Genomic DNA, 13259 nt, shown 5'->3' with positions numbered 1-13259 from the left:
CTGTACAAGACTCCCAAAGCAAGCGCTCTACTCGGAACTCCTACACGGCAAACGAGCCCAAGGTGGGCAGAGGAAACATTACAAGGACACCCTCAAAGCCTCCCTGATAAAGTGCAACATCCCCATCGACACCTGGGAGCCCCTGGCCAAAGACCGCCCTAATTGGAGGAAGTGCATCCGAGAGGGCGCTGAGCACCTCGAGTCTTGTCGCCAAGAGCGTGCAGAAATCAAGCGCAGGCAGCGGAAGGAGTGTCTGGCAAACCAGACTCCCCACCCACCCCTTCCCTCAACGACTAGCTGTCCCATCTGTGACACGGACTGTGGCTCTCGTATTGGACTGTTCAGCCACCTACGGACTCATTCTAAGAGTGGAAGCAAGTCTTCCTCGATTCCGAGGGACTGCCTATGATGATGATGGTGACCTGCCTATGTAATCCTTTGTATATTTTTCCCCTTTAGGGATTTAGACAACTCTTTTGATTAGAAAAAAATAAACATTAACTCAAGTGCGCCCTGATCTGGGGGACACTCCAAACACTTTCAAAAGGGATTTAGACAAACAGAGACATGGACAGGGACAGGGAGACTTTGATTGCACAGGTTGAGATAACTGGTGATAGGCAAATTCAGCCAGTGCAACTTGTCCCAGAGTGACAGCTTAAAACTCCCTACTCCCCGCCCACTTGCAGAAACGAACCAATCAAATTGGGAGGGGGCGGGACCAGGAGGGGCGGTGATGGACAGTCGAGGCGGGCAAACCTGCTGGTCTTGAGTAACAGCCGCCCCGGCCAATCAGGTGCGGAAAAGCGGCGGAGGCGGGCCAATGAGAGCGCGTGGAGGGAGGGCCAGTGATTCATGCTAGTTTCAGCTGCAGCGCTGAGTTTGGGTGGTGGCTGGCGAGCGAGTGCAGAGAACTTTCCGCAAACTGCTTCTTAACTTCTGCTCCCCTTCTATTTCTGTTTTGCTTTTTTGCAAATTTAACTTGTTGAGGGAGACTTTGAAGCCTGAGTTAAAAGTTGGAAGATGCAGGCCATCAAGTGTGTGGTGGTGGGGGATGGGTGAGTATTGCAACCTTCAAACTTTTTCTTTAAAAGTAAACTTTTTTCCTCCCGTTAGTTTTAGTTTGAAATGGCCTTCTTGCAAGAATTCGACTTTGTGCTTTCGAATTTTTCATGGCAGATTTGGAGGTTAAGAAAATGGTTAAATAGCAGAGAATGGAATTTCCTCTCTTTCATTTACTTTTTTTTTCTGTATCAGTTTTATTTTTGGGGACATTTTTCGTCGTTCTGTAACACAGTTGCACTTGATGCAGTTTACCCTGTTCTTTTTAAAGATGAAAAAACTTGCAATAGATTGGAAAGACCTTCAATCCCTTCCTGAACCTTCATTGTGTTTAAATTATCCACATCTGTTGCTTTTGGTTCATGTGTTTTCAATGAAGATTAATATTGCAGAATGCAGATGTGAAAACCTGGGCTTTGTGTTGCTTTGAGTAGAATTCAAAGAGTGATGTTCTCTCAAAGTTTTTTTTTAAACTTTTTATAAGTGTGACTGTGACATCTCGTGGGGATATAATTTAATTCTAGCTGACTTTTAAAAGTTCCATGTTATCTTTGCATTGAATTACATTAGTATGTGAGCCAATATTTATCCCTGAACCAACATCAAAATAAATTATCGCAATTTTTAATAGAAATTTATGACGGAAAGAGGCCATTCGGCCCATCCTGTCTGGTCATCACATTGCTGTTTGTGGGAGCTTGCTGTGCGCAAATTGACTGCTGCGTTTCCTTCATTACAACAGTGCCTGCACTTCAAAAAGTACTTCATTGTCTGTAAAGTGTTTTGAAATGTCCGGTGGTCATGGAAGGCACTATATAAATGCAAATTTTTCTTTTGCATTGAATTTACAGCACAGAAAGAGGTTATTCGGCCAACTGGTCTGTGCCAGAGTTTGTGCTCCACATGCAGCCACCACTTGCCTGATTTCATGTCTACAATGTTACTACATTTTATAATTATCTTGTGTTTCCCATCTCTGGTCTATAACTATAAAAAACTGTGTACTTATTTAAAAAAATACTTGCATTTATATAGCGCCTTTCACGACCACAGGACATCCCAAAGTGCTTTACTGCCAATGATGTACTTTTGGAGTGTAGTCACTTGTAATGTGGGAAACGCGGCAGATAATTTGTGTACAGCAAGCTCCCACAAACAGCAATGTGATAATGACCAGATAACATGTATGTCGAGTTGAGAATAAATATTGGCCCAGGACACCAGGGAGAACTCCCCTGCTCTTCTTTGAAATAGTGGCCACGGGATCTTTTACGTTCGCCTGAGAGAGCAGACGGGGCCTCGGTTTAACGTCTCTCCGAAAGACAATGCGGCACCCCCTCAGCACTGCACTGGGTGCGTCATCCTAGATTTTGTGCTCGGCTCTCTGGAGTGGGACTTGAACCCACAGCCTTGTGACACAGAAGTATTGTATTTCTCTTTTTTTTAATAAACATGCGTAGTTCCTGTCATGTTCTGTAGCTAAATGACTCGCTACAGCTTTTAGGTGAACATCACCTATTAAGCAGTAATGTTTCCAGAAGCCTTTTGGTTATTCAATTTGAAATCAAATGTTAGTAAAATGTCCGTAGCTTGCATATATTTGTTAGTGCGGTGTTTGTGAAAGAGTTCGGTACCAGTTTGGGGTTTTGGCACACTGACGTACCTGGGATTGTGACACCACCAACCTTGTGTCTTGCTGCTCATCGATTTCCTGAATATGAACTCGTTTCTTTACGCCCAAGCCCGTTTGGATCTGTGCTGCTTTTTCTTTTCAAAAGAAAGATTTTGTTTAGCCCGCGGTGCCATTTGCGGGTGGACCGAGGAAGGTGTGGCAGTCGTGTCTCAATCTTTAGCTGCAGGGGCCTTTAAAATCTCTTTAGGCGGGACCTCAAAAGGCTGACGCATCCGAAATTACAATCATCGCAGCCCGACTGTACACTGAGCAAAAGAAATAATCTCTTATTCCTGGAGATTGTTCAGAACGAGTGATTCAGGTGGACTTAAAAGATCCCATGGCGCTACTTCAAAGAGGAGCAGGGGAGTTATCCATGGTGTCCTGGGCCAATATTTATCCCTCAATCAACATCACTTTAAAAAAAAAACTATTTTGTTCCCTCATTGCTGTTTGTGGGAGCTTACTGTGTGCAAATTGCCTGCTGCGTTTCCCACATTACAACAGTGACTGCACTTCAACAACGTACTTCATTGGCTGTAAAGTGCTTTGGGAGGTCCTAGGGTCATGAAAGGCGCTTATATAAATGCCAGTTCTCTCTATAATTAGTCAATGTGCATCGATTTATTGGATCAGCTTTCAAACACACCATCTACAACCTGTCTCCTCTCTCCTCCACACACTCTACCCCTCCTTCCCCCTTCTTCCCCCTTCCCCAAAAACAGCCCTGAGCCCCCAACTGAAGTATTTTTAGTGAGTCTGTTGAGGTATTGGGACAATTAATGAGCAATGTTTAAGGCCTTAGTTTATGAACTGTGTGACTGAGGACCAGTCATCTGTTAAATGTAATTGGGCAGGCCTGATGTTGATTTGGCCCAATGGCAACCCATTGAATCTGGAATTTGCCCCATTTTGAAGCCTCTTAATTTCTTTGACAAACTGAGGGTCTGAATAGGAACAGGAGCAGGCCTATTCAGGCCCTCGAGCCTGCTTCGCCATTCAATTAGATCATGACTGATCTGCAAGAAAGACTTGGATTTATATAGCGCCTTTCAAGACCACCGGACATCTCAAAGTGCTTTACAGCCAATGAAGTACTTTTGGAGTGTAGTCACTGTTGTAATGCGGGAAACGCAGCAACCAATTTGGGCACAGCAAACTCCCACAAACAGCAATGTGATAATGACCAGATAATCTGTTTTTTTTAATGTTAGTTGAGGGATAAATATTGGTCCAGGATACCGGGGATAACTCCCCTGCTCTTCAAAATAGTGCCATGTGATCTTTTACATCCACCTGAGAGAGCAGACGGGGCCTCGGTTTAACGTCTCGTCCAAAAGATGGCACCTCCAACAGTGCAGCACTCCCTCAGCACTGCACTGGGAGTGTCAGCCTAGATTTATGTGCTCAAGTCTCTGGAGTTGGACTTGAACCCATAACCTTCTGACTCGGAGCTGAGTGCACTACCCACTGCTGACACTGCCAAAGGTTAACTAACCGCAATTATTGGTGCCTTTTGAACCTTATCGCTTTCGGGATTGGGCGGGCGAACGATTAGCTTCCGAAAGCTCCTGTTCCCATGAGGGGCATGATGCGCTATCTTCTCTTGGATTCTCTCCTACCAATAGTTGGCTTCACATTGTCCATGAGCGGCGATCTGAGATGGTACCCCCAGGGTGGTGACCCCCTCATTAGCCGAGTCATGGCAAGGCCCAAGGCCTTGATGACCAATCACGATCCGTGGGGCACCCATGTCAGCATGTACTCTGCTGTTATTTCTGCAGCAAGTGCCTAATAGTTATTGAATAACGCAAATAATGGGGTGAAAATTGATTGCATGAAACTTTCACACACACACGGTACAGATCGTTGACTTTGAAGGGACTGTCCGTGCCAGAAACTCTGCTCGCATGATCAAATTGGAATCTGCTTTTGGCTCTTTTCCAAAAATCTAGTTAGTCTTAATTTTAAGAAGGTTAAGATCCTTAAAATGTCTTGCTCCATTGTTGTGAAGACTTCATACACTGCAGCATCTTGGATTTATATTGGGTATCTTTTTATGTCTCAAGGTGCTTCACATCGGCACAAGGAAAATGGATGCTGGTCCCCAAAACCTTGGTCGTGTGGGATATATTTTGTAGGGGGTGGAGAGTCCTAGAGGTTTGTGGTGGGGAGGGAATAGTTCTAGAGAGTTGGACTTCAGCATAACAAAGGGAGGGGAGGGTGTATGAGAGGCTGTTATCCGAGGACTGGGGAGATTGCGGGACTGGGTGAGATTACAGAGAAAGGGAGATGTGAGTCCATGAAGGGATTTAAACACGGGTACAACAATGAAGCATCGGGGGACTGGGAGCCTATATAGGTTAGTGAGAACACGAGCGATGGGTGAGCAGGACATCGTGTGGGTGTGGTACAGGAAGCAGAGTTGTAGATAAGCTAGAGGTTATGGGCATGGTGGAGGATGGCACATGACATCCAACTATGAAAATGGTTTAATCGTCACCCGAGTCCTGAAATTAGATTACTGCCCGTGATCCTGACAGCAATTTTCTTTTTTTAAATACTCGAGTCGTAGCAATAGAAATTTACGGCACAGAAGGAGGCCATTCGGCCCATCGTGTCTGTGACAGCCAAAAAAGAGCCACCCGGCCTAATTCCTCTTGGTCCGTAGCCCTGTGGGTTACGGCACTTTAAGTGCACATCCAAGTACTTTTTCAATAGGATGCGCGTTGGGTTAATGGAGTGTGAAGGTGACAAGTATGTGCAAGAATGTCAGGCAAGGCGATGTTCGAGGGTGAGATTAGGTGGTCATCGTGATGGAGAGAATATGGGTCGAACAGGGGGATGAGTATAAAAGCAGGGAAGTCCTGCTACAACTATACAGGGATTGGTGAGACCACATCTAGAGTGCTGCGTACAACTTTGGTGTCCGTATTTAACGAGGGATATACTTGCATTGGAGGCAGTTCAGTGAAGGTTCACTAGGTTGATTCCGGAGACGAAGGAGTTGACTTATGAAGAAAGGTTGGGCCTTTGCTCATTGGAATTTAGAAGAATGAGGTGATCTTATTGAAATATATATAAGATACTGAGGGGGCTTGACAGGGTAGATGCAGAGAGGATGTTTACACTTGCTGGAGGGGGGAGGGGGGGGGGGTAGAATCTAGAACTAGGGAACATAGTCTCAGAATAAGGGTCGCCCGTTTAGAACTGAGATAAGGAGGAATTTCTCCTGAGGGTTGTAAATCTGTGGAATTCTCTACACCAGAGAGCTGTGGAGACTGGGTCATTGAATATATTTAAAGTGGAGATAGACAGATTTTTGAATGATAAGGGAGTTAAGGGTTATGGGGAGCGGGCAGGGAAGTGGAGTTGAGGCCAGGATCAGATCAGCCATGATCGTATTGAATGACGGAGCAGGCTTGAGGGGCCAAATAGCCTACTCCTGCTCCTATTTCTTGCGTATCAGGACGCTGAGGCTGTGCACCGTCTGGTTAAGCCCGCGACGGTGACTGGGGGAAGAGGACGGAGTCGGTGGCAGGTGTAAAGGTGTTTGCGGTGAGGGACCATGGCTCCAATCATCCCGATGCTGAGCCAAAAGGCGTTGAGACTCACCCACAACCGCGTGTTGGGCAAGCGGTCTGACGGGTTTCTGGTGAGATGGTGGGGTGTTGGAGCCGGGTGTCACCAGCGTACATGTGGAAGCTGACTTTATAATCTGTGGCTGACGTCGCCAAGGGGCAGCATGTCGATGAGCAGAAGGCCACTGTTGGAAACTGCAGAGGTGATGGTGAAGGTGCTGGTCCCTGAGAAAATCCCTTTTTTGTGCCTTGCACAGCAGCCAACTTAAAGTCTGACTAAACAACCCCAGATTTTCAGAACATGCTTTAAATGGCAGAGGTTTAACTTCCTCAGTAATTCACCACCTGCAATAAACCAATATCCTGTGAGCTCTTGCACCACGGTCCAATATCTTGAGAGGACATGCAACATTCATGACTGTTTTAATCAAAGAAGCAGCCATCGTCAACCAAGCAGCAGTAAAAACCAAGGTGGTATTTTAGCTATGTGTAAAGATTGGATAGGCTGGGGTTGTTTTCTTTGGAACAGAGGAGGTTGAGGGGACATTTAATTGTGAGGTGTATAAAATTGAGGGGCCTAGATAGAGTGGATAGGAAGGACCTATTTCCCTTCACAGAGTGGTCAACAGCCAGGGAGGTTAGATTCAAAGTAATTGGTTGGAGGTTTAGAGGGGAGTTGAGAACTTTCTTCACCACCCAGAGGGCGGTGGGGGTCTGGAACTCACTGCCTGAAAGAGTGGTAGAGGCAGAAACCCTCGCCACATTTAAAAAGTACCTGGATTTGCATTTGAAGTGCCGTAACCTACAGGGCTACGGACCGAGTGCTGGAAGATGGGATTAGGCTGGGTAGCTCTTTTTCAACTGGCACGAACACGATGGGCCGAATGGCCTCCTGTGTCATTAACTGAATTTAAATTCCCCAGCTGCCACAATGGGATGTGAACTCGTGTCTCCGGATCATTAATCTGGACCTCTGCTCTACTAATCCAGTTCTGCTTACTGTTCTGGTCACCACATTACCGGGAAAATGTGATCGCACTAGAGAGGGTACAGAGGAGATTTACGAGGATGTTGTCTGGACTGGAGAATTTTAGCTTTGAGGAAAGATTGGATAGGCTGGGGTTGTTTTCTTTACAGCAGAAAAGGCTGAGGGGATTTAATTGAGAGGTGTATAAAATTATGAGGGGCCCAGATAGAGTGCATAGGAAGGACCGATTTCCCTTAGCAGAGGGGTCAACAACCAGAGAGTGTAGATTTAAGGTAATTGGTAGAAGGATTAGAGGAGAGTTGAGAACTTTTTTCACCCAGAGGGTGGTGGGGGTCTGGAACTCACTGCCTGAAAGGGTGGTAGAGGCAAAAACCCTCCCCACATTTAAAAAGTACTTGGATGTGCTCTTGAAATGCCGTAACCTACAGGGCTACGGACCAAGAGCTGGAAAGTGGGATTAGGCTGGATAGCACTTTGTCGGCCGGTGTGGACACGAAGGGCCGAAATGGCCTCCTTCCGTGCTGTAAATTTCTATGATTCTATGATGTGGCACCTCTACATGCAGTGGACCATCTCAATGGTTAAGGGGACTAATTGTGTTTGGGAAGGGCGGGAACTGCTTGCAATGGAAAATACGGCAATCTTCGTGCACCAGCAAGCATGGAGATGACCGAGCATCCAATCGGCTATCTCTGGTGTGCATTTGTTGAGGGGAGCTCTGACATTGTGAATTGGCCACCGATACCGCTCGCTGAAGACTTTATTTCAAATCGGTTTCCTCCCTTCTGACGGTGATAACTGGATTACTGTTCCGCAGGCCGATACCTTGTCCGAGTGGCCATTATTCATGTGAGCATTGACAGTAACATTTGGCTAGCAATTTAACTGTTTGAGACACTGTAATGTATTTGCTTCATGGGTTCTTTGCTTAAGAATTCAAAGCAACACATTGCTATTAAGAACTAGTTGGTTTATTAGTGAAAGGTTTAACAATCACACTACACATTACCAGTTCATCCACCTGCCTCATCGTGGATCCCCCGAACCCAACTGGCTGGGGTTTTATTGAGTCTTGTGAACATCACGTGACTGTCTAAGCCACTCCCAACTCAACAGCTTTTCAACTATTTTATTAAGGCTTGAGATGCTACTGTAAGAACTGCTTACAGCCCGAGTCATAGGATCATTTTATCCTCGAGTAGAAAGTAAGAGATGTGATGGCTGGGAATCGAACCCAGGTCAACAGCTTGGAAGGCAACCTTGCTTACCACAGCACCACAATCACAAACCTGTGAGCATGCTCACAGGTGCATGCACTACAGACATAAGCTATTATACTCCACTGAGGTCCTAGCATGCATTCTAACCACTCACTGGTGTCCTAATATCACCTTCTGTGGCTCGGTTTCAAATTTTGTTTGATAATTGCTTCTGCGGAAACACCCTGGGAGTTGGGGCATTTTGCGATGTTGAAGGCGCCATCTAAATGCAAGTTTTTGCTAACTATCAGGAGCGGGACCGTGGCTAGTTAGTTTTTACCCCCTCTCCCCTCGCTCAGGGGTCCCGAAGCCAATTGTGGTGTCCCTGCTGAGATCAGTAGTCTCGGATCATAATCTGGGGCCTCCCCGATCTCTAGCAATACACTCATGGGTTAAACTCGCTGCCCATTCCATTGCTGACGACTTTAGGCCCTTATCCCCAGGATGACAAGCGATAGTAAATGCTCCGCAGACTTGTAATTTAGCTGTGTTGAGTGCTTCCGTCCAAGAGAGTGATCAGTAAGGTGGCTGGTTAACCGGTTAAGCCCTCATCCATGCCTTTGTCACCTCCTAGACTTGACTATTCCAACGCACTCTTGGCTGGCCTCCCAAAAATCTACCCTATGTAAGAGGTGATTCAAAGTCGGCTGTCCGTGTCCTAAATCGCACCAAGTCGTGCTCACCCATCAACCCTGTGCTCGCCGACCTACATTGGCTTCCGGTAAAGCAACGCCTCGATTTATGAATTCTCATCCTTGTGTACAAATCCCTCCATAGCCTCATCCCTTCCTAGCTCTGTAACCTCCTCCAGCCCCACAAATCTCGTGTTTCCTCGCCCCCCCCCCCCCAATCCCCCGCGGAGATATCTGCGCTCCTCAAAATCCACCCTCTTGAGCATCCCCGCTTTATAATCGCTCAACCATTGGTGGCGGTGCCTTCAGCTGCCTGGGCCCCAAGCTCTGGAACTCCCTGCCTAAACCTCTCCGCCTCTCTACCTCTCTCTCCTCCTTCAAGACGCTCCTTAAAACCTACCTCTGTGACCAAGCTTTTGATCATTTGCTGTAACTTCTTGTCTGGGCTCGGAGTCAAGTTTATTTTTGTCTTGTAACACTCCTGTGAAGCACTTTTGGGACGTTTTAAAGGTGCTATATAAATACAAGTACGTTTAGAAGGATGTATGTGGGTCACCTGGCCAATCTCCTCTGCAAGATTGATCATATTTGATGTATTCGGAAATTGCTTTAATCCACCATTACTGTCGTACCTTGCCAGTTACTGGTTAAACAGAACTGGTTTTACGCGTGCCAAGTATCTTGTTGACTCACATACAATTTTTCCTCTGAAATGCTGGACAAGTTGAGGCGTTTTATTCAATGCCAAAAACAAGATTGTGAAATGTCCAGACGAGCAGTGTCTAGAACCTGGTCTCCTCACATCTAAATATAGGTTTATGCTGTTGAAAAATGTATTTATCTTCCCCTTGCAGGATGGGAATAAAAAGTAACTGAGAATCTGATGCTTTCAGTTCTCCAATCTACTAAACTGGAAGTGGTTACAGGAATTGATCCTTTCTCTGGGGAATGGTGGTGGGCGGAGGAGTGAGAGAGACCTGTTGATGTGTCTCTGTCATGTCTTCCAATATTCTCTGGGGTTTTAATAGGTTAGTAGAAAATGTGTTTTAAAAGTGTCGTATATCTTGCTTCAATGGCTCAATGTGAACATAAGAATTAGGAGCAGGAGTAGGCCATTTGGTCCCTGCTCTGCCATTCAACAAGAATCATGGCTGAACTTCTACCTCAACTCCATTTTCCTGCACTGTCCCCATGTTCCTTGATTCCTTCCCTCAATATTTAAAAATCTATCAATCTCCATCTTGAATATACTCAATGACCCAGCCTCCACAACCCTCTGGGGTAAAGAATTCCAAAGATTCACCACCCTCTGAGTGAAGACATTTCTCCTCATCTCCTAAATTCTGCCCTCTTGAGCAACCCTGATTATAACTGCTCCACCATCGGTGGCCGTGCCTTCTGTTACCTGGGCCCCAAGCTCTGGAACTCCCTCCCTAAACCTCTCAGTCTCTCTTTCCTGCTTCAAGGCGCTCTTTAAAACCTAGCTCATCTGCCGTCATTTCTTCTTATCTGGCTCGTGTCAAATTTAGTATTTTGTCCCCTGTGAGAAGCGCCTTGGGATGTTTTACTACGTTAAAGGCGCTATATAATATAAGCTGTTTGTCTTCGTTCCTTCAATGGCAACATAAGAATTGGGAGCAGGAGTCGGCCATTCGGCCCCTCGAGCCTGCTCTGCTATTCAATAAGATCCTGGCTGATCATCGACCTCAACTCCACTTTTCCACCTGATCCCTTGATTCCCTTAATAACCAAAAATCTATCGATCTCTGTCTTGAATATAATCAATGACCCAGCCTCCACAGCCCTCTGGGGCAGAGAATTCCAAAGATTCACCACCCTCTGAGTGAAGAAATTCCTCCTCATCTCAGTCCTAAATGGCCGACCCCTTATCCTGAGACACTGACCCCCGGGTGATGATGTGGAACTGATGGAGCAGGAAGGTTCTCTGTTGGATCCCCAGGATGTGTGAAGTTGACTAATTTCAGTGGGGGGGGAAATACAATGGGGGCTGTTCTCTTCCTTCATCGGGCCCTGTATCAACCGAAGTTCTTGCTCCCGATCTCGATGGGGTGAATCCCAATTGACGAGTGAGCTGAATGAGGATGTCAGTTGAGGAGATGATCAGCTTCAGCTGTAATACTCCCTATGACCAAATAGTTTGCCAACATTAATACAAAAGCAAAATACTGCAGCTGCTGGAAATCTGAAATAAAAAAACGAAAACGCTGGAAACACTCAGCAGGTCAGGCATCATCCGTGGAGAGAGAAACAGAGTTAACGCTTCGGGTCTGTGACCCTTCGTCAGAACTGGAAAGGTGGAGCAGGTTTTTAAGCAAGTGTCGGGTCAGGGAAGGGGGGAGAGGAGGAAAGAACAAAAGGGAAGGTCTGAGATAGGATGGAAGGTAGGAGAGATTGAGACAAAAGGGGTGCGAGGCGAAAGGTGACGGTAATGGGTCTAGATAGGGTGTAAATGGGAATGGCAGAATCGTCAACAGGTACCATCAGAGAGAGAGAGAGAGAAAATAAGGGCAGAGGTTACAGTCTGAAATTGTTGAACTCGATGTTAATCCCAGAAGGCTGTAAAGTGCCTAATTGAAAGATGAGGTGCTGTTCCTCGAGCTTGCGTTGAGCTTCATTGGAACAGTGTCGGAGGCCGAGGACGGAGAGGTCAGAGTGGGAGTGGAGCGGGGAATTAAAGTGACAGGCGACCAGAAGCTCGGGGTCACACTTACGGACTGAACGGAGGTGTTCCGCAAAGCGGTCACCCAATCTACGTTTGGTCTCCCCAGTGTAGAGGAGACCACATCGTGAGCAGCGAATAGTGAGCTAAATTGCAAGAAGTACAAGTAAATTGCTGTTGTACCTGGAAGGAGTGTTTGGGTTTGCCCTGTTTAGGCCTGTGTGAGGAATGAACTGTTGGGTGAGGTCCCGAATGGCGACGGCTACCTGTGGAACAGGGAGCCAGCACCTTGCCAAGAGGCGAAGAAAGTCATGTTTCAAGATTATATTAAATGAAATAGTTGCAATTTTTTTTGCCACATTACAGCCTGGCTTTAGCTCACATTTCAGCTCCAAAATGGCAAGTGTGCTCATACAAATTGAATCCTCCACGTTCAGTTTGTAGGTGTCAGCTGTGGCCCAGTGGGCAGCACTCTCGCCTCTGAGTCAGAAGGTTGTGGGTTCAAGCCCCACTCCAGGGACTTGAGCACAAAAATCCAATTTGAAACTCCCAGTGCAGTAACGCGAGAGCGCTGCACTGTCGGAGGTACCATCTTTCGGCGAAGGCCGTATCTTCCCCCCCCCCCTCGGCTGGAAATAAAAGATCCCACAGCCACTATTTCAAAGAAGAGCAGGAGAGTTATCCCCGGTGTCCTGGTCAATATTTAGCCCTCAATCAACGTCACTAATTTAAAAAAAAAACCTTATCTGGGTCTTTATCATATTGCTGTTTGGGGGAGCTTGCTGTGCGTATATTGGCTGCCGCGTTTCCCACATCACAATGGTGACTGCACTGCAAAAAAAGAAGTACTCCATTGGCTGTAAACGCCTTTGAGATGTCCTGAGGGTTTGAAAGCTCTATTAATGCAAGTTTTCAATTTTTTTTTTTTCTTTCACCCCGCAATACGAGAGCTCACCACATTGGGCAGCAAGCGGCCCAGCATCGCGCTCTGCACGGAAGTGTTCGTTTCCTGGCAGGCTGCTGCTTATCTGCTGGGGGTTTTCAAAAAACGAATGCAGTTTTACTCGCTCACACATTCTTGCTGTAATGTTTGGGGTTGAACCCGATTTAAAAGCAATCGTTACATTGAACAAACGACGGCAATGGTAATATCCTCAAACGTGCGTGCACTGCTAAAACCATTTTGATGGGGTGGGAGAAGAGGTTTGTGTAGATGGTGATCTATCTCGTAAAGGATGGGGATTGAACATTTATATTTCCTGCCAATAACCGTCATTCACATCAGCTGCCACATCGTGCGCGCTCCCCATAACTGCACTCTCTCTTTTTTTAAAAAAGAAAAATAATTCCGATTTGAACTCGTCGGAATGTTAATATTTGTTTCT

At 46.3% G+C, this 13259-nt stretch overlaps 1 protein-coding gene across 1 annotated transcript in view; it reads left to right on the top strand.

Moving 5' to 3' along the window:
* Positions 1 to 880: 880 nt before the first annotated feature.
* Positions 881 to 13259, top strand: part of LOC139230005 (ras-related C3 botulinum toxin substrate 1-like) — a 72021-nt gene continuing 59642 nt past the window's right edge. The window contains exon 1 of the mRNA XM_070861720.1: positions 881 to 1058. Coding sequence (XP_070717821.1) covers positions 1024 to 1058 — 35 coding nt within the window. The 5' untranslated portion in view covers positions 881 to 1023. The remainder of the gene's footprint in view (positions 1059 to 13259) is intronic.

Source organism: Pristiophorus japonicus, chromosome 19 (assembly GCF_044704955.1).
Source record: "Pristiophorus japonicus isolate sPriJap1 chromosome 19, sPriJap1.hap1, whole genome shotgun sequence".
NCBI lineage: Eukaryota > Metazoa > Chordata > Chondrichthyes > Pristiophoridae > Pristiophorus > Pristiophorus japonicus.
The sequence above is the reverse complement of the archived record's forward strand: the minus strand, read 5'-3'. Positions and strand labels throughout refer to the sequence as shown.